Source organism: Heteronotia binoei, chromosome 1, assembly GCF_032191835.1.
Source record: "Heteronotia binoei isolate CCM8104 ecotype False Entrance Well chromosome 1, APGP_CSIRO_Hbin_v1, whole genome shotgun sequence".
NCBI classification, from domain to species: Eukaryota; Metazoa; Chordata; class Lepidosauria; order Squamata; family Gekkonidae; genus Heteronotia; species Heteronotia binoei.
In genome coordinates this window covers 180434588-180455878 of record NC_083223.1, presented here as the reverse complement: position 1 = coordinate 180455878, position 21291 = coordinate 180434588, and the positions used below count along the sequence as shown (strand labels likewise).

At 41.1% G+C, this 21291-nt stretch overlaps 1 protein-coding gene across 1 annotated transcript in view; it reads right to left on the bottom strand.

Moving 5' to 3' along the window:
• ZFAND3 (zinc finger AN1-type containing 3) overlaps window positions 1–21291 on the bottom strand; it is a 273585-nt gene that overhangs the window by 185591 nt on the left and 66703 nt on the right. Inside the window, exons 2-3 of the mRNA XM_060244940.1 lie at window positions 19248–19288; window positions 15140–15166 (exon numbers count right to left, since the gene is read on the bottom strand). Coding sequence (XP_060100923.1) covers window positions 15140–15166; window positions 19248–19288 — 68 coding nt within the window. The remainder of the gene's footprint in view (window positions 1–15139; window positions 15167–19247; window positions 19289–21291) is intronic.

The following is a 21291-nucleotide window of genomic DNA, read 5'->3' as shown; positions in this document are numbered from 1 at the left end:
TATTTGGCCTGCAAGCAACTGGCTCTTCTGCTTCCTACTCTAGGGCTGCTGCTGTCACCACATCACAACTTGCTCTTGCCCAGCTCCTGCAATCGCTCTCTCCTGCTTCATGCAGGAAATATACAAAGTCAAGTCTCCTTTCCCTCCATTGGCTGAGCCTGAAAGAGTGTCAAGCCCCACCTGCGCATCCAGGTGTCTGCCCCCTTCCACTGTTGCTTTCAGAGGTCTCAGGACCAGCATGAGGTCTCAGAATGGGTGTGGAGGGCTGGTACTCCAAGAGTTCTGGACACCCCATCATCCTCCTCCCTGACCTTTATGCCCCCTTTTATTTCATTTTGGACCTTTCTGGCCTCACCTCCCTTCCTCCTCCAATATTCAGCCTGTCATCCTCCTTAGCTCTGCTCACTGCTTTCTGTTGAGGCTTGGCCAGCTGTCGGCTCCATGCCCCTGTGCTCCTCTTCCTCCCCAGTGCCTGTGCCATGGTTGCTGCTCACTGAGTCCTTGCTGCCTGAAGTGGACTTCTAAGACATGGTACCCCCCACAGCCATCCTGCTGCTGTGGCCATGTGCCTCATGGATGTTTAGATGAACTAAAGCCCCAGTTTCTGCTGCAGCAACATGCCAGCTGCCCCACTGCAGCCACCCTCCTAGAACCCACAGCTGAGCAGCCTTCTCCTTGCTCATTTTCTCCTTTCCCTTGCTTGTTTTTTCCTGTTCTCTTCTTTTTCTTGTAATCTTCTCCAAATCTCTACCTCTTCCCTACCTTGTCTTCTCCTCCTTCCCCTGGCTTTTTCCTTTTTTGTGTGTGTGTATGTGTGTTTCCTCACAAGCAGGTCTTAGCTGGCTGTGGTACAATAGGTCCATATGACTACCTCCCCTGCTCCTGAATTAAACTGAACATTCCTATTCCTAGTTAGGGCTGGGCTGAGAGCAACCTACAGTGTGGTGGTATGGGCAGCACTGGGAGCCAGCCCCATCAAATTCACTTGAGCAGTCCCACCAAGTTCACCTGAGCAACCCAAACAAAGAAAGTTTGGAGTAGGTGGACTCAAGAGAAGGGAACGTATACCTTGGTACCTGCCAGCCAACCAGAAGCACATCTTTGCAGCCTGGACAAATAGGCGAGCTGGGCTTTGAAAATTCAAAGTGAAATTGCTTAATGTTTATTTTTCTAAGGTGGAAAAAGCTCAAATAAGTGTCCTTTTCTCTGAAATCTTCTCCCTCGCTCCTGGTCAGCAACCAACAGAAGGATTTAGGACTGAACAGGATGAAAGGTGGGGGGCAAAGGCCTCCTTAAAAAACCCTTACATCCCCCCTCTCTTCCTCATTCCCCCATTTTAACACTTCTACATTTCTCTCCCTTACCCAAAGAAGCCCCTTCAAGCTCCCCAGACCCAATGAAAGTAAACAAGGGAAGAAGCAGAAAAAAATTGAGGTGTGGAGTTTTTAAAACTTTATTTTAGGTTTTAAAATAAAAATGGCTAAATAATCAAATAGAGAGAGAAAAATAACAGCTGTAGGACAGTAATAGAATTACAGGTTATGAATATGAGGATTTATGCAAGGCAAAATAAACAGCATAACATACAACATTTATGACAATACTCAGTTCATTCTGATCCTCCTCCCCTTTGCCAGACAGCAGCAAAAAGACTCATCAGAAGATCTGTGTATGTATTTAAACGTCTGGATTAAAAGAGGGAGCCACATAACACTGCTGGTTCCCCTCTTTGCAAGAAATCAAAAATTCAGCCTATAGTAGTACAAGGGATTCCATCAAGTGACCCAAATAGGAAATAGGTCATGAATTTGACTGGAGGTATGATTCCCCCCGCAAACAAATAAATATTTAAATTTAATATTTTCTTGACCATATTTTTGAATTGCATGCTATTATAGGGATTATTTCATATGTATTCATAGTCATTAGTACATAATATTTAGTCTGCAATTCAGTGCACTTACTTGGGAATAGGTCCCTCTAAGTTCAATAGAACTTACTTTCCAAGCAAACCGTCACAAAATTACCTTGTAAGGGCTTTTTTCCGAAAACATCAAATGTATTTGTAATTTAAAAGGAATTACAGATTATTCATAAATAGCGTGTGTGTGTGCATAATTAGAGTGGCTGCTCAGTCCCACTTCCCCATTCTGCCTGCCTGTTTGTGAAAGGAAGGGACTGGTTTCCAGTGCCTAGCAAGAAGGAAAGAAACATTCTGAATTCTTTCAGCACTTACCAGGCACTGCAACCACAAACCTTCGGAGCATAAGAGAAACACAGAGGTACAAAACACAAAAGCCATGTCTTACCTTTTATTAAGCTCAACATTACAAAGCAGCATGCAAGCTAAGATTTCAAATTCTAGTCTACAACTCTTCAATAGGCTGCACATTAATGGGGTGTGTGAAATGTTGCATGTAAAGTCTTTTGAAAACATCCTCTGCAGGATACCAGGAAGATTTGGTGCTTGGTCAAATTATACAAGAGCAGCATGGACTTTCATAACCTGGAATAGATCTCACCTCATCAGATGTATAAAAACAGTTACAGGAGATATATTAACTAGCTAAAATTCTCTGATGCTATGGAAGACAGTTTGGGTGGGGGGGAGAGAGTGGCCATACAGGAAGACATGTATTTTGGTGGGAGTGTCCCAGAAGTGACATCACAGGAGGTGGTGTGACCTGGAATTGACATCATGATGTGCTGGCATTTGATCTTTGAACTGGAAATAATGTCATAGGATGTGACATCACAGGATGTAACACCACATCCTTGCTAAGCATTGTATTTCTCCTTGTTAACTGAATTTGTCTGTGTTCTTTATAATGTCTATATCTCTAGTATCTGGCATTACATTTTATGGCACACATGGCCCAATAGTCCGACACTGACAGTTATGTCAGATCTGGCCCTCATAACAAATGAGTTCAACACCCCTGCAAATGTGTTCTAGATCAAATCAAGCCTGAACTCTCCTTAGAAGCTAAAATGATCATATCTTGGTCACATTATGAAAATATGAGAGTCACTGGAAAAGACAATAATGCTAGGAAAAGCTGAAGGCTGCAGGAGAAGATCCAACATGAAATGGATCGACTCAATCCAGAAAGCCGTGGCCCTTAGTTTGCAAGACCTGAGCAAGGCTGTTAATGACAGGACACTTTGGAGGTAATTAACTCATAGGGTCACAATAATTTGGAAGCGACTTGATGGAACTGAACACACATGTTCATTAGAGGAATGAATACATAGCTAGAATAAATTGGCCATTTCATCTTCAAGTTTGTAATACATTTACCATCTCCTGTATTTCTGTTCTGCATGGTCATAGCTCAATTGCGAATGTAAAATTAATGGTTCATGAACTAAACATTATGGATCACTTTAAAGATGACCATCCATTACAAGTATACTGTTGAAGTTGGGTATATTTTGTTTCACAGCTATAATGGATGCTGGCCACATTTACTGCCATTCAAAGCAATAGTTATGCTAACATTCCTAAAAGCATGCTAAATCAGCTCAATATGAAGTGGACAAGAACACAAAGTGCCACCAGTTTCACAATACAGAGAATAACTTTAGAAACAGCCTAGCACCAAACACTCAACAAGCTCCAGCTATAAAGGTGAGCCCGAATGCTATTAAAATACACCACAAAGCACCAGACTAATGGAGACACACAAATTGAGGTGCCAACTCTCATCAGGCTCTAATGCAGGAGAAATTGTACTGCAGCCTTCTAATACACAAAAGAACGTTCTTAGGCAGCTCAGAGCACCACTGCCCCATCCACTGAAGGCTAACACATCATGCTCTGCTTTGTGTATTGGGAAATTTGTTGCTACTGAGAACAGAGTACTAAATCTCAATGCATAGTGCCAGAAATGAAATATTCAGATATTCCATGATTACCTGTCTTAATTTGTAAATGTATTCCATAGGGAAAGTGTTAATAGGGCAAATGCTATAATATTTCAAAAATGGGGCCTCTGCCTGCAATACTCATGGGGGAGAGAAGACTCATCTCCCACAAACACTTCCTCGCCAGGCTCCCCTGCAACTGCCAGACCCACTGACTTCTCCCCAACTCTTGGTGGTTTGTCAAGGCTTCCTCCCCCCGGTTTTTCTCAGAGGCTCTTCTGGAGCTGCTCTAGGTGGGAGCTGGCAGACCTGGGTTTGAATCCCCACTTTGCCATGCAAGCTTACTGGGTGACCCTAGGCCAGTCACCCTCCACCTCACCCACCTCAGAGGGTTGCTTGAGGAGGAACTTGAGAAGAGTGAGGGAAACTGACAAGCATCCCTGGCCAGGGGAGAAAAGTACAGCCACAGAAGCCACGAGCCACAGAAGTCAGAGCATGGCCTGCCTTGCCTCGGCCTGCCTCCAAAACTCCTCATGCCTCCCCATTCACCCGCCATCAGTCAAGGCCTGGCCCTGCCCTACCCATGCAGCATCAGGCACAGCATCTGCCTGAAGGCAGATGGCCCGTGGGAAGGAGGGATTGCTGATGGAGGCTACCTCAGCCCAGCAGACACTCACCGCCCATGGGTAGAATCATGACGACACAGCCTGGGTGTCCAGCAGTAGTGTGACAGGGATGTGGGTCAGAAAGTAGAGTACAAAGAGCTGCTCCACAGCCTGCATCGTGGCCACCACTGCACCTCCAACCGCCATCTCCGCAGAGAATGCACTTTAATTTTTTTAAAAACATTTTTTAAGCTTCAGATTTTTCTGCACACTTGGGGACTGCACCAGGTGTGCAGAAAAATCTCTTTCCCTCAGTGTGCCTCCGATCTGCAGAAATAAGTATCTGCACACAGGGGGGCCATGCTGAGAATTATTATATTTGTATTGCACAATAAAAACTCTGCAATGGATAGCAAGGTCAGAAACACAGCTTAATAAACTACAGATTTGTTAGACACTGGTACTGAGATCAAGAGGTCATGTCTGAGTTGAGACTAATAGTCTCAAATCAACTGTACAATACAGCCATGTTTCCTTTGGTAGGCTCTATTTATAAGTAAACTGTGTGCATGTGTACAAATAGACACAAACCGCACTTAATTCAAGATTTTTGTACCAGCACAGCAAATCTAAAAACTGTTCTGGGAGTCATATGAAGGAAGGGAGGAGGGAGAGTACAAAGTTTGGGTATTACATTCAAGAATGATGCCTTTAGCCACTTAATGAGCCAATTTGATAAGCCCATAAAATGACACGTTAAATCCTTCAGCCTGCCTCAAAGAGAGGTGAAGCGCTAATCTGAAGTATAATGATTGGGCACTAAAGCAGCTTTTATGGTTTTTCAAACCAACACTGATGATAAACCCAAGACAATTTTGATTTAAGTAAACCCACTTTATAGGAAAGATGCCATGTAGCAAACCAAGTTATACTCAGACATGCATAAACTAATCTAAAAAAAGAAAGTATTTGTTTAAAGCCCAACTTTATTGTAACACAAAACAGTTGCATTAGCAGCACACTGTCAAAAATAACAATTTCTACTATCTTACAAAATGTGTATAATGATTTAATATTATTTTGGTTTGCCAAAGTAGTTAGCTGAAAAAATGATTTTATGGTGCAGCAGAAAGCAATATCAATCACATTCTTCAGACTTGCTATTTTAAGCAATGTTACATAGCTACAAGAATACACATTCATATTACACAAACACACACATACAAAAGGTAAAGCTATTCCCCTGTGCAAGCACTAGTCATTTCCAACTCTGAGGTGACGTCACATCACAACGTTTTCATGGCAGACTTTTAATGACGTGGTTTGCCACTGCCTTCCCCAGTCATCTACACTTCCCCCCCAGCAAGCTGGGTACTCATTTTACTGACCTTGGAAGGACGGAAGGCTGAGTCAACCTTGAGCCGACTACCTGAACCCAGCTTCCACTGGGATCAGACTCAGGTCATGAGCAAAGTATGTGTGTGTGTGTGAGTGTGTATATATATATATATATATATATATATATATATATATATATATATATATATATATATATATATTGTGTGTGTGTGTATAGGGCTTTTTTTTTTTAAGAAAAAGCCCAGCAAGAACTCACTTGCATATTAGGCCACACACCCCAGCACCAAGCCAGCTGGAACTGTGTTCCTGCTCAAAAAAAGCCATATATATCTATATCTATACACACACATACACACAAATACAAATACAAATGAAAAATATTATCAAGGATAATTGGACTGAGTATGTATATGGTACATCACTCTGTTCTACAACTAATTTTTTTGAATGATCTTATGCCAAGGGTTCACAACTTGGTACCCACCAACACCTTTCCTGGTGCACATCAAATGTTTTCAGGAAGTGGGTAAGGCCAAAGTGGATCAACCTGCTCAGCATGCCTTCTGACTGGCCACTGGAGATCCAACTGGCTAGGCGGATTAAAATGACATTGTTTCAGGGGCAGCTGTCACCACAGTGTTGGTTTTATTCTCTCTCATCCGCATGGAAACATGAGGCTACCTTATATTGAATCACACCATTGGTCTGTTGAGGTCAGCACTGTCTACTCAGGCTGGCAACAGCTCTCTAGAGCAGGGGTGTCAAACATGCAGCCCAGGGGCCAAATCAGGCCCCTGGAGGGCTTCTATCAGGCCCCCGAGCAACTGGCTCTTGTCGTTTCCTTCTCCCTCTCTCTTGCTTCCTTCTGCATCTCAGCTTGTTTTGCAAGGCTTGCTCAATCGCACAGGAGCTACAGAGCAATTGGTTGAGGCTCCTCCCCCTCCATTGGTTGAGGCTCCTCCCCCTCCTGGTCCCCTGGGGAGGGAGGGAAAGAGCCAACGCTTCCTTAGCCCAGTTTCCTGGATCCCATGGAAGAAATACAAAGAAAGCACCTTTACAACCAACAAGTACTAATGTTTTAAGCTTTTTTTTTTTTAATCTTTAGTCATGTTTGTCTGTGTCTTTTAAAAAGTTTATATCTCTGCAACCTAATCTTAAATAGGTACACACATGGCCTGGCCCGACATAGCCTGGTCCGGCCCAACAAGGTCTCATTTGTGTCAGATCTGGCCGATAACAAATGATAACATTTGTGTCAGATCTGGCCCTGATAACAAATGAATTCGACACCCCTGCTACAGGATCTCAGGCAGAAGTCTTTCACACCACCTCCTACCTGTTCCTTTTCACTGGTGATACTAGGGATTAACCTGAGACTTTCAGCATACCAAGCAGATGATCTGCCACTGAGCCATGGCCCCTTCTCTGTATTTTTGTTAATTACCCCTTTTCTCCCCTGCACTTAGGCTTCTACTGCATGTGGGGATCTGCTTCCTGTGGTAGCTATTTTATGTTTGGATCTATTTTCTGTGGCAGTAGTTTTGCAATTGCACCCATCACTCTCTGATAGAACTCCAAAGTTATCCAAAGGCTCAAAAAGTGTGAGAACCCTGTCTTATGAAATATCTGAAACCTCAGAAGACCACTTGTAGGTGGTTGATGGAGGGAGGAAAAAAATCTCAAAGTCTTTTAAAGGTACAAACTTTTAAAGGAACAAAAATATAAAAAAACTCTGAAGATAAAATTAAGTTACTGAAGAATTTCTCTTACAGACTTGCCTTTGTTCATGCCACAATAAACTTGTTAGACATCCTAGAATACAAACTCACTTAAGAACTTCTTATAGAATGTTTATGAAGGTCTTGAGAAGGCAGTGAAGTCTGCTAAGAAAGATCTCTATGCAGCCTAGAGATGAAGGTCTTGAGAAGGCAGTGAAGTCTGCTAAGAAAGATCTCTATGCAGCCTCCATTGCGTCTGTGAACTCGCGCCCAGTCCAATTGTTTAGAATGATTCGATCATTAACTACATTGCCAACCGGAAACTAAAAGGTTAGGGAATTGGATATTGGCTGAAAGGCCTTTGTGACTTATTTCGCAGATAAAGTTTTGACTCTCTGCCAAGATCTTCCAGCCACAATTGATACAGTATGGGAACTGGAAACCCGTCTGTCTTCTGGCCCTATTTTGGACCACTTCAACCGACTTTCTGTGAAAGATGTGGACAGGATCTTGGTTGCAGTGAAGCCTACCACTTGCCCTTTAGATCCATGCCCATCGTGACTTGTAAAATCAGGTGGTGATAGTATCCTAGGCCCTTTGGCTGATATTGTCAATCTGTCCCTGTCATCAGGGACGCCCCCAGCCAGGCTTAAGGAGCCAGTGTTTCATCCGCTTTTTAAAAAGCCATCTTGGACCCGATGCTCTCAGCCAATTACCACCCAGTTTCGAATCTTCTGTTTCTGGGTAAGATAACTGAGAAAGTGGTGGCAGAGCAGTTTCAAGCTTTCCTGGAGGATACATCTGCCCTTGACCCATTCCAGTTTGGCTTCCACCCTGGTCATGGGATGGAGACTGTTCTGGTCGCTCTCACAGATGACCTCAGAAGGAATCTGGATCAAGGTGGATCAGCGCTGCTGTTGCTTCTAGACCTATCAGTAGTGTTTGACACAGTCGATTATGATCTAATGACCCACTGCCTTGCTGACAGGGAGTTCAGGGGGTTGCCTTACTGTGGTTCTCCTCCTTTCTCCGTGGTCAGTGACAAAGGGTGGTGCTGGCGAGCAGACCTCCTTGTGGCACCCCCTTGAATGTGGCATGCCTCAGGGAGCTATTCTCTCGTCCATGATGTTTAACATCTATATGCGCCCCCTTGCCCAGATTGCTCGAGGTTATGGGCTGGGTTGTCATCACTATGCAGATGACACCCAGCTCTATCTGTTAATGGACAGCCATTCAGACTCTGCCCCAGATCATCTGACCAGGGCCTTAGAAGTTGTGGCTGGATGCTTGTTGTTAAGTGGCTGAAGCTTAATCCAGCTGACGAAGGTCCTGTACTTGAGCCGTGGTGGGTTAGAGTCGGGAATCCGGCTCCCAACCCTGGATTGTGCACCTCTTGTGCTGGCCCAGAAGGTGAAGAACCTGGGAGTGATACTAGATGCCTCACTTTCCATGGAGGCTCAGATCACAGCAGTTGCTTGATCTGCCTTTTTCTGTCTCCGACAGATGAGACAACTAGTGCCCTACCTGTCCTCCCAGGACTTAGCTACAGCAATTGATGCAACAGTCACTTCGAGAGTGGACTACTGTAACTCGCTCTACACAGGCTTGCCCTTGCGGCTGACCCGGAAACTCCAGCTGCTGCAAAATGCGGCAGCACGGCTGGTAACTGCATTGCCTCTATGGACAAGCATCCGGCCAGTGCTGCACCAATTGCACTGGCTACCAACAGAAAACCAGATCCACTTCAAGGTTTTGGTCTTAACATTTAAAGCCTTACATGGCCTGGGACCGACATACCTGCGGGACCGCCTCTTCCCATATGTGCCCCAGAGATCGCTGTGTTCTGTTTCGTAGCATATTTTGACCATCCCTGGCCCAAAGGGAAGTTCAGCTTGCCCTGACCAGGGCCAGGGCCTTTTCAGCCTTGGCCCCAGCCTTGTGGAATCAGCTCCCTGTGGAGATCTGGGCCCTACCTGATTTGGTGCCATTTCATAGGGTCTGCAAGACGGGGCCTTCGGTTGAGGCAAGACCGGGCCTTCAGTTGAGGCAGTGGACATCCTTATTTCCATCTGCTTGGCCTCCCTTGTCTGCCATGATACTATTTTATTTTATCTTAATTTATTATTTCATCTCTGGGCCTACTGCTGTACTGATATAGAGAATGTGCCCGATGGGAACCACTGCCTTTGATATATGTGTTGTTTTATTTTATTTTATGGTTTTAGCATGTAGTTTTAAATTTTAACTCTTGTTGTGATCCACCCTGAGCCTGCTTGCGGGAAAAGGCGGAATACAAATCAACAAAAATAAATAACTAGGGACTTCCGGGGTTGAAGCTTGGTGAGCTGTCCTGTTTCCCTGTGTGGAGCAGACCAGGATCTTTGTTTTTGGACAGAAAAGGCTTTTTAAAGCCTACTGTCTACTTTTTCCAGTAAAGGAAATTGTCTACGGCATGCATGTTTATTTCAAGGGGGATTCACTTTGGCTGACGAAAGATCCCAGGAGGGTTTTTTTTTTCGGCTTTGAAGATTCCCCCGATGAAGAATTGCATTCTATCGCCTACAAAGAATCCTTGGAGTCATTAAATTGACATAAACTCACTAAGGCTTCAACTTCCTATGGACTATAACAACATCTGAGATAAAGTGGACGGGATAATGAGAGAATAGATATCGTTAAATAAGGTAACGATCCTTATCTGCTACTCCGGGTTCAATTTAAGCTTGTTAAAAGGGAAGATCTGGGACCCAGAACTATTTTTCAAAGTGGAAAATCAAGAAGTGGAAGGGGGTAGAAGTGGTTTTTTTGGACTCAAAAGAAAGCAGAAAAGTGCAGAAAAATACTTGCTGTTATGAATTCCTGTGGCTTCGGGAAAAAACCCCAGTCATAACAAAGCTGCAGTCTCTCTCCTCAAAACAGGAAATGACGTTTTCTGTAATTATTATGAGACTTCAATGCTAGAGAGTCAGGAAGTAAGTGTGGAGTGAAGAGGAGCATCCAAGTATCCGGATACTTGCAAGAGTCAGTAACCATAGAGAAACATTGGAGGCTAATTACAGAAAGGCCAAAATATTTTCACTAAATAACTTGAAAGTGGACTATAAAAGGATTCAAAATTTATATAAACAATCCCCTAAGGGCTAAATAACATGGACTATGTGCTTGAAATTGGAAAATAAGCCCTAGAGGGTAAAAGGAAAACTTTTTAAAAAGAGAGGCTTGGAACTTTAAAAATTAATATCTTGAGCTAGGAAGCTTCGAGGACGGCGTTTTTAGGCTTGTTGAAAAGGGCATGCTCTGTTCTGTTAAATGCAACTATCAGATTGGGGAGTGAAGATACCAATTAAAAACCCATTATTTGTAATGGACAATCAGTAATGTCTGAGTAAAAGTTGGAATCAAGAATTACAAGGTTAAGAGCTGCCTTAGTGAGAGAGGGTAAAATGTCTAAACAAGTTTATGATCAATTGTACGCTATGGAAGGAAGAATATTGAAGGCAATGAGTGATTTAATAACTGGATGTGAGAAGAAATTAACTAAGGAAATAAACTCCAGTGCTGAAGAGGCAAAGAAAGAATTTAAGAAGGAAATTGATGACCTAAGGAAAGAGTCTCAAGCAATAGCTAAAAAGACTGCTGAAACAGAAGTGAAAATTAGAGATCAAGATGCCACCATTAAGAAAATGCAAGAAAAAGCAATACTACAAGACTGTAAGTTGATGGAGAATATGATTCGGCTAAGGGGAGTGCCTGAGAATGAACAAGAGGATGTGAAGACTCATATTGTCACAATTACAGCTGAATTTTTGGAAGAAGATCCGGAGGAGAAGGAGCGTTTATGGGATGATGCATACAGAGTCAATTCAGAGCTTGCCAGAAAGCGTAAACTACCCAGGGATATTGTGAAACAATTTTGGATAATGATTCAACAGGAGATCTCGAAAATCTTGGGTTATAACATTAGGAGAGCACCAGATGTCTTTCTGGTGGGATTACAAATGGAAAGCTTTCCGAAGCAAGATAGAACATTGTTGTGGTATTTGCTTTCAGCTGCAAGAACACTGTATGCGCAAATGTGGAAGCAAGATAGAATACCTGAAAAATGGGACTGGGCTTTAAAGGTTCTTAACTGGAGTGAAATGGACAAACTTACTAGAATCTTAAATGACATAATTTGGAGACGTTTAATGAAGACTGGAGTAAATCCCAAAGTTACGTGGAAATATAATGGAGGGTGAAGAGTCATTTAGTCTTTTATGACAACATTAACTGAATTTTAAATGATAAAGAGGAATTGTGACTATTTAGTTAGTAAGATATAGTTACATGGTAATTATACATATATGAGTTAAGATAAGAATAAGATAGCGGGAATTCCGGAGTTGATTTTATAACTATGAGTTTTGTGCGTAATGAATACCAAGCGAATTATAGAGAAAAGGTTATTGAAAAATTACTTTTTGTATAAAAATTCTATAATGGTGAAAAGTTATTTAGTAGTATTTGATAACATTAATTGAACTTTTAATGATAAAGAGGAATTGTGATATTGTGATAAAAGCATTAGTAGAACATGGTTATTTGGTAAACATATATATATGAGAGTTAAGATAAGACTAAGATAGGGGGAACTCTGGAACTGAATCAATAACTATGAGCGTTGTGTTTAATAAGTGCTAAGTGATTATTAGAGAATAGGTTAGTGAATGATAATTTTTTTTTCTTTTTAAAGATTTTACAAGTGTGAATTTACCTTTAATATGCTTTTAATTTGTTTTAAGTACCGGCGGAGGTCATGAATAAGAGTGGGGGGGGGGAGGAAAATATGTAATGTATTGGAGAAATATATTTGAATTTGTAGAGATGAATTTATCTCAATATATTGCAAAATAAAAAGTTTGGTCACCCCAACAAAAATAAATAAATAAATTTATTTTCAACATTTTAATAAGCATAGAACTGGCTCATGAACCTAAATTTATGACTTGTGAACTGAGGTTCATGCCATCCTCCCCGTCCCCTCCATGAACCCACAAACCTCCCATGAACTGAATAGGGAGATTTGTGTAGTTTGTGTCGGCAGACACACTGGAGTTGGCAGTGGGGCCTGGAGAAGGCATTTAAGGAAACCGCAGTCTCTTTAAATGCCTTCTCCAAGTCGCAATGCCATGGCAGCGTAACTTGGCTAGTGAATTCAGAAGGCATTTAAATGCCTTCTGAGTTCACTTGCAAGTTATGCTGTGACAGAGTGGCTTTCAAAACCATTTAAAGGGGATCCCTTTTGTGCATTAGACCGTAGGCTCTTCACACACACACCCCAAGCCAATCTGCAAACAACTTCAAGAGCAGGTGGAGGGGCATCCTGGAGAGGTCATCTGTGAGTTTGATGCCTCTAACTTGCAGGGGGACCATTTGACATATTCCCCCCTTTTGCATGTTGGACCCTAGGATCTCCCCCCTGCCAATGCCAATCTGCACACAGCTTGGAAAGCGGATACAGGGGCATCCCAGGAAAGTCCACTGTGAGTCTGATGCCACTAGCTTGCAGGGGAACATTCTACCATGCCATAAACCATACAAATTGGTCCATTAAATGAAAAGGTTTGTAGTTCATGAGACCTCAAAACCACAAACCTCCATTTTCCCAGTTTGCACCTATCCCTAATAAACATACCTCATTTTATTTTCATATTAGGTGTGAATGTTATGAATGTTTACTTAGGATCTCTCTTGCTTTTGGTAAAAAAAACCCTCAACAGATAGCATGCAAACAGTAGCCCTTACTACAGATAAAGCAACTTTAAATGATGTTTATTTCTATTGATCAGTGACAAACTATTGTCAATGAATACATGCAAATCTGCTGCAAAATTTATTTGCTGGGGACAGAAAGTGGCAAGGTAGCAGATTTGAGGATAGGCCTATTGCTTTCTTCTCCTTCTGGCACCTCTTGAGTGTCCCCGCTTTCCATTCTGTGAAAGTACTTCAGATGGGAAAGGGAGAGAATATTTCTCTCCATTACTGCTGTTCATTTCTTTATTACAGGTTGGGCTGTAGATTTCAGATCTTCTCCTTTGGAAGAGCAAGACACTTCCATGTACTTCTTTACTCATATAGCCTTGAAAAGACAGGGAACAGCTTTGGGGCAATTACTCAGCCACTGCAACTTACATTGACAAGTTTTCCTCACTCCTCCAACTCTCAGCAATGCATCAAAGGCCATTTGCCTGTATCAACAGATCAGCTCCTAATAATTTGTGAACATACCATGCTAATTATGACCAATATTTGATTTCAGTAAGCCACATACTATATTTTAATATTCTGCAGGATATTCTTCAGCAAACACCCTTTAAAGTCCAATGACATCGGTGGACTTGAAAAGGTTTAAATCTCCTTAGGATGGCACTGTTAGTTATTCTAAGCAAGATTTAATGTTTACATGAAGATCACAACTATATTAAAACAAAAAGCCTTGTTTGATAACAATTTATCTATTTGCAAGCATTAATAACTAATTTAGTCTGATTTAAAGTTACAGAATGCAAAATCTTTTGAGCCACAGTATTCTATTTTTACTTCACTTACTACCACTAGTTGTAACCCCTCACTGATTTGGGATTATGCCCTACTTTCTGAGCAGGGTTAATCGATTTTAAATCATGATTTCACTAAGCAAACAAAAGGGGTGACATTTATTTAAATCAAAATAATCTCTTTAGATACTTCCTAAATAAAAATATATACTAAATTTTTACAAGCCCTATAAGTGTATTAAGATAAGCAGTTCGTGTTTAGGAATTATGTCATTTCCATATGCAGGATTTTTAAATGTATCATTTCGATGCTAAGCTTTTGGGCCTGTGTTCAACAGGTTAAATGGGTTCCTAAGCAACGTTACTTCAAACATTCTTGAGTCATCTTCCTACAGCATTGAATAGTTTAGTTTAGGAAGGAAAATACTTTCACTATAGAATGCATCAGATCATAGTAATTTACAGTGCAATCCTAAAGAGACTTACACCAGTCTAAGCCTATTCATTTCAATGGACTTAGACTGGAGTAAGTCTCCTTAGGATTGTACTGTTAGAAATATGTAAGAATTAAGCCTTGTTCAACAGTGCAAAGGTTTATTTACATAGCAGTGGATAGTATCATGTCCACTGACTGAGATCTGCAGCAAGCCTCACAAGAACACATGCATAGGCTTTGTATGCCATCAGCGATGCTTTAGAAAAGGATTCAACCCAAAGGCTGATTGTGTATACACTTGCTTGAGTAAGATTCTCTGCAAATGTTCAGTGCTATATGTGGGTATTTGAAGGCAGAGTCAGAAGGCATAATCCTGCTCCCTTACACTTGCATACAGTGTAAGTTCTTTTGAAGCCTGAATAATGCTTTAGCTGAAAGGAATAAAATTATACCCAATACCTACAAGGCATGAGCTAAGACATATTTGATATAGTTACAATAATAGTTCAATATTTCAATAAAATATGGAATAAATGCAGTTTTGCGCAAAGAAAATGGATAGCAGACCTAATCCCCCCCAAAATTTGATTAATTTCAACCAAAGGTCCAGTTACTAACCTTTTTCATTGTGTGGATTTCTTTTTTCTAAAAAAAGAAAAAAAAGAAAATGAAGTGAAGATCAAGAATTGTAAACTTTCCTTCTTACATTCATTTTGTAGTCTTTTAATGTAGGGTAAAGGACGCCGTCTCAAAGGTTAACACATAGATTTTATAGTCATTCAGTTTCATTTTGTTAACCTTCTGACTCATGTTGAAGTTCTATTTTAAAAGATCACATTTTTCTTCTTTATGTGGTCCAGCTAAAATCCCAGAGTGCTACAGTATCTAAGCTATATAAATTCTAGAGACAGAATGATAAGCACACTAGCAGGGATGCCTAAACATAATGTGGTAACAGAAGACAACAGCTGGAAGACAGATTATATTTTGTCTTGATACTTTTACTCTCATTCATCCAAAACACCTGGACAGTGTACTTTTGATCCACTAAATATATAGTCTCTTCAATTTGTACATGTTCAAAACCGGAAGTGAACCATTATAGTTTTAGTCTTTGAAGGTAGTTAACAGTATAACCCAATGATGACTGACCCACTGAATGTCATACCATTTTAATGGCAGTCCAAAGTTAATATATAAATTGAAAATAAATGCTCTTCAATAAAGATTGCAACAGCAGGAAATGAGAGCATATAACCTGTAAAACTTGTCTGCATATCCGCTTCTTAGATAGCCTTGAAGATTATCTCAGAGCATCCCACTTGGTCCAGTATTCAAGATTTAGACATACATCCACTGTATATCTCAGAATAAACCACATTCTTACAGATTTTTAATTTCAATTTATAATCTTTTTATTTAAAAAGCAACCAAAAACATGCCTGTCTTGTCTACTGTAACAACACAAAAGAGTACTGTAGCATTTTGAGATTCAGGGCTGTAAAAGTAGGAGGACTACAAGGTCTCACACAGAGGAAGTTCCACATTCTTTTTCTCCCACTGGCTTTTCTTCTGACTCTACTGGCAGCCTGAATCTCTCCATGTACCTAATTTATTCTTTCTTTCCCTGGAAGCCTCCACCTGATCCTTTCCAATTCCCTTGCTTCAGCCTTCCTTTTTTAACCTTCTCTATTCCTCTTCTATCTAGCTTTACCTTCCTCTCCTACTAACTGTGTTTAGTCTCTCTCTCTCCCCTCCCTGGGGTGACGCTAAATATGTTAAATAATTCTCATGTTACATTCAATGCATATGCAGCTGAATGTGGGGCTTCCCCTTGGATTGTAGAAAAATCTGTCCTCCAACTGTCTCTGATTCCATTGTGTGAATTTTTAAATCTGCCCTCTACATGGCCTGTTCAGAACTAAATGAAATGATTGTAGAATAAGTTCTTGTGGACTAGAATACACTTGCAATTTGTTAAGTACACTCCAGTCCAAAGTCAGGAATCAAGATGCTGCAGCATATTCTTTGCAAAAAAAAAAAAATCTAGCATCCTCAGAGATGAGAGTTGCACAGCTGAGAGGCAGCCACACAAAAGGAATTGTTGCATACTCCGGGTTAAGTAGGAAAGCACTCACCACAGCCAAGGAAGTGGCATATGTATAATGGATGTTTGTCCCCTCATTCATACTCATTCTCCACTTTACATGAACCCTCATTTCATTCTCACAAAGCCTTTAACATAGACTACTGTTTTTGCCATTCTACAGACGAGAACGATACCAAATACTGTGAACTTTAGTGCTGTTTACAAGACTTGTCAGTTACTCCTGTTAATTATATTATCACAACTCTACGGGGCTGTAAGAAATCTGATCCAAGAAACAGTACTGTGAATGGTTACAAATATTTTAACCATCCCAATGTTGCTTTTTAAATAACTACATCTTTGAGGGCCATATGAGCCTTAAGCAGCCTTGTATAGGACAGTGTGGGACTTGTGACTTAGGAAACCAGGATTCAAAATCCTGTTTAGCTGCAGTCTTGTACAAGAAGCTAGTTCTATTCCTATACAGGCTTCTTGACTCCCCAGTGAAGATTCAAAGCACCTTACATTGTTGCCTCTTCATCAATTTTGTCCTTGCAAAGTCTTCCCTGTTACATATGTTATGCTGAGAGACTGGCTGACCCATGGTCACCCAGCAAGCTTCCATTTCAGAGTAGGGATTTGAACATGGGTCTCCCAGATCCTAGTCTAACACTAACTGCATCAAGGTGATAGCTCTCTACTCTCCACTAACCCTGTATAATCGAATACTGACCATTGGGAGGACAAAATAAGTATGGAAAACACATATATACAGCATATGAAATATTCAAAAGTGATAATAATGATTGTAAGGGAAAGACTGAAATTACTTGCTACCATTAGCTAGTATATTTAGGCATTTCACTGCTGGAAAATTATACACTGGACAGCAGTACCTCAATTACAGAAGCTACTAATACAAGACAATGTTAACTAGTCAGTGACATGAATTTTCCTGGAAAATATGAATTGGAAAATTTTCCAGTGCCCTAAATTGTGCGTGACCCTGATTTAGCATCTTTATTTTCACTTATCAAGTGTGGTTTAAAGTTACATATTCAAACAAGTATGTGGAAAGTATTTTTACTGGAATAATAGCTGTAAAAACAGAAAGATAATATAGCAAGTACTTCCTTTACACTGTACAAGTTGAAGAAAAAAGCCCAAAGGCAACAAAAACTGTTGACCCACTAATTTTAGCACACCCTGGTTGTCCATTCATATGTTGCAATAGAATGGAACACTTGTCTACAGAGGTCACTGGGGCAGCTCTGTTTCACAGTCACTCTCCATATCATCACTAACACAGCCTGCTAGCTCCACATCAGGTCAGCGATTACAATATCCTTTCCACTATGCGAGAGGAGACATACATAAGAATTTTAACTATGGTTCAGATTTGGCCTCTAGAGCAGGGGTGTCAAACATGCAGCTCAGGGGTTGAATCAGGCCCCCAGAGGGCTCCTATCAGGCCCCTGAGCAACTGGCTGTCACCTGCTTCCCTCTCTCTTGCTTCCTTCCATGTAACAGCTTGCTTTGCAAGGCTTGCTCAATTGCACAGCAAAACCTCTGTTTTCTCCATAGGCTGAGATTCCTCTCTTGGGGAGGAAGGGTGGGGGAGGCAGAGATTGCTTTGCCAGGATCTCTCAATCCCACAACAGAGCTACGGAGCCAAGCCTCTCTTCCTTCTATTGGCTGAGGCTCTTCCCCCTCTTGGTCCCGTGAGGAAGGAAGGAAAGAGTCAGAGCTTCCTTTGCCCAGCTCCCATGGAATACAAAGAAACCTCCTTTAAGACCAATAAGTGCTAATGTTTTCAGCAGGTTTTATTTTTTTTTAAAAAATCTTCAATTGTGTTTGTGTCCTTTATAAAGTTTATATCTCTTCTACCTAATCTTAAATCGGTACACATGTGGCCCGGCCCAGCAAGGTCTCATTTATGTCAGATCTGGCCCTCTTAACAAATGAGTTTGACACCTCTGCTCTAGAGCCTATTAGTGAAATCCATAACCTGATTTTTAAAATTTAGTAATATATTTGCAGTTTTATCCCTCCCTCCCATTTATAAATCAGTAAAATATATATGCTTTCCCAACCATTTCCTACTGGGTAATAACCTGAAAAAAATTAATTACAACTGTGAAACTCCCAAGCTTAACTAAAAGTGGAAAGGCAATGACATCTAATTATTATTCATTTTATGAAATAATATTTTTTTAGAAAACAGAACATTTTCCGTTAAAAATAAAACATGGGGGGAAATTGTACAATTCTAACTAGCACCATAAAACCCTGCCATTATTGAATTTAAAATTCTAAGGCAGAAGTTTGAACTCTTTACAGAAGTCTGGAAAGCTTTTGAACTAGACAATGCCTGTGAAAGCAACTTGTTAATTTCATGGGAAGATTTGTTTGGTGACATCCTACACCAGGGACTCTTGCTTTCACATACATTGTTTCAACAAACTTGAATCAATAAATGGGCACTGAAGTGGAGAGAATCTGATTTCATGCATGTACATTAACATATACCCATACATAAACTCCAACAGGGAAGCTGATTATGGGTCTTGAACTGTCTTAATGGGGGGGGGGGACCCTGAAACAACCTTCTAAACCAAATCTTTACACTGCACTTACCAGCAAAGCATTTGGAACAGAGGTTCATAGTCTTGCTGGACCTGAGGCAAGGGGGAAAAAAAGCACATCTTAAAAATTCTTTGTAGTTAATACAGTAGCTTTTAAAGGAGAAGAGCAAGTTGAAAAGGGAAGAGAAGATAGATAGCAAAAACTCTGGCTAACCACTTGTATCAGTGATTCACAAGCTATACTATGATAAGCTTATGAAAATGGTTTTTCAGCTATTTCAAACTTCCCTCCTTCAAAACCAGAGTGAACGATCTCTCGGAGAGACTGGTTCTCAAAAGCACTGACATACCCTGGCAGCTTAAGCACATTCAACCGATGTAGAAGTAACTGGTAAGTGAGGGTAGGGGGTTGCCACTCTGCCTTTTTTGCCCATTAAGAAACCACTAGACCTAGGCTGAAAAAGGCAACAAAAAGTTAAAAGCATGGAATTTTCGTTACATGCTGCAAGTGTGCTCTACTTAAGAAAAATATGTATCCTGTTTATATTCATAAACATGTTGTTAGTAACATGCAACAGATATGATTGATTTCACTTAACAATACTTTGCTGCAACAAGATGTGGCATGTTAGTGTCCAGTGCAGGGGTCTCCAACCTTTTTGAGCCTGCGAGCACCTTTGGAATTCTGACATCACATGGTGGGTTCAACTACAAAATGGCTGCTGAAGGAGGCAAAACCAGTCAGGAAATTGCTGCCACAGCTTACCTTCAATCACACAGCGAAGATCCTCATACTGTGGTAGCAGCTGCTGCCAAAGCAACATCTTTAAAAATCTGCATAGCCAATCAAATCTCCAATGACCAATCAGAAGCTGCGCTGGGCAAAATCCCCCACCTGACCATGCCCACTTTCTAAAAACACTTGATGGGCACCATGTTGGGGACCTCTGGTCTAATATGACAAATTCAGCCCAAAGTAGTGCATTTATATAGTTTCAAAGAAAAATGTTGTTGTTCTATAAACCTCTATAGAGTTTTACACAAATTCCTAATACATCTATTAATCAAAACAAGAAACTAGTTAGTATTGGTTAACCCACAGGAATGGAGAGCTATCTGGGAGAACCGGGTTTGATTCCCCACTCCTCCACTTGCACCTGCTGGAATGGCCTTGGGTCAGCCATAGCTCTGGCAGAGGCTGTCCTTGAAAGGGCAGCTGCTGGGAGAGCCCTCTCAGCCCCACCCACCTCACAGGGTGTCTGTTGTGGGGGAGGAAGATAAAAGAGATTGTGAGCCGCTTTGAGACTCTGAAATTCGGAGTGGAGGGCGGGATATAAATCCAATGTCATCGTCATCATTACATTTTATACCTTCTGTTCTTCACCTTTTTTGCGGGGGGTGGGGATCAAGTCACAGATTACTTATAGTGGCCCCATAATTAAAGCAAGAGATGGCCTGCCACTGCCTGGATCTGCATCAAAACTCTGGTGTTATTCCTTGTTGGTCTCCCATCCAAATCCTGACCAAAGCTAACCCTGCTTAGCTTCTGAGATCTGACAAGATAAGAGTATCCTGGGCTATCCAGGTCAGGGCTGTTCACTACAATGCATATTTTTTATAAACTAAAAGACAGAAATATTGGGGGGATTTTAAAGAATGTACATTTTCTGGCTTTTATAATTTCTACACTTGTATTTTTATCCTTTTATTCTGCATTATTCTTAAGTCTGATCAGATGAATATTATGTTATAGAGCCAGAATGGATGTGCTTGACACAGGAAGAAATAATTAAACCAGCTTAAACATACGTGCTCAAGTGACACAAAGAACACAATCATACTTGTATTTCCCTCTTTCAACAAATTAGAGACTAACTTTCTAGTTTAAGATTAATTCAATTCAAGCAGTATACACACTCTAGAACACCTCTTACGCCAACAATCTGCACTGCTTAGCTACCTTCAGGGGGAAAAAAAAACAGAACAGCAGGCTGAATCAACACCTACACTGCTGGCATGTTGCAATTTGGTGCTTTCTGCTAAGAAGTTTATTTTTAAAAAGTCTATATGCCAAGCTGGAGCTTCTCTGAGAAGCC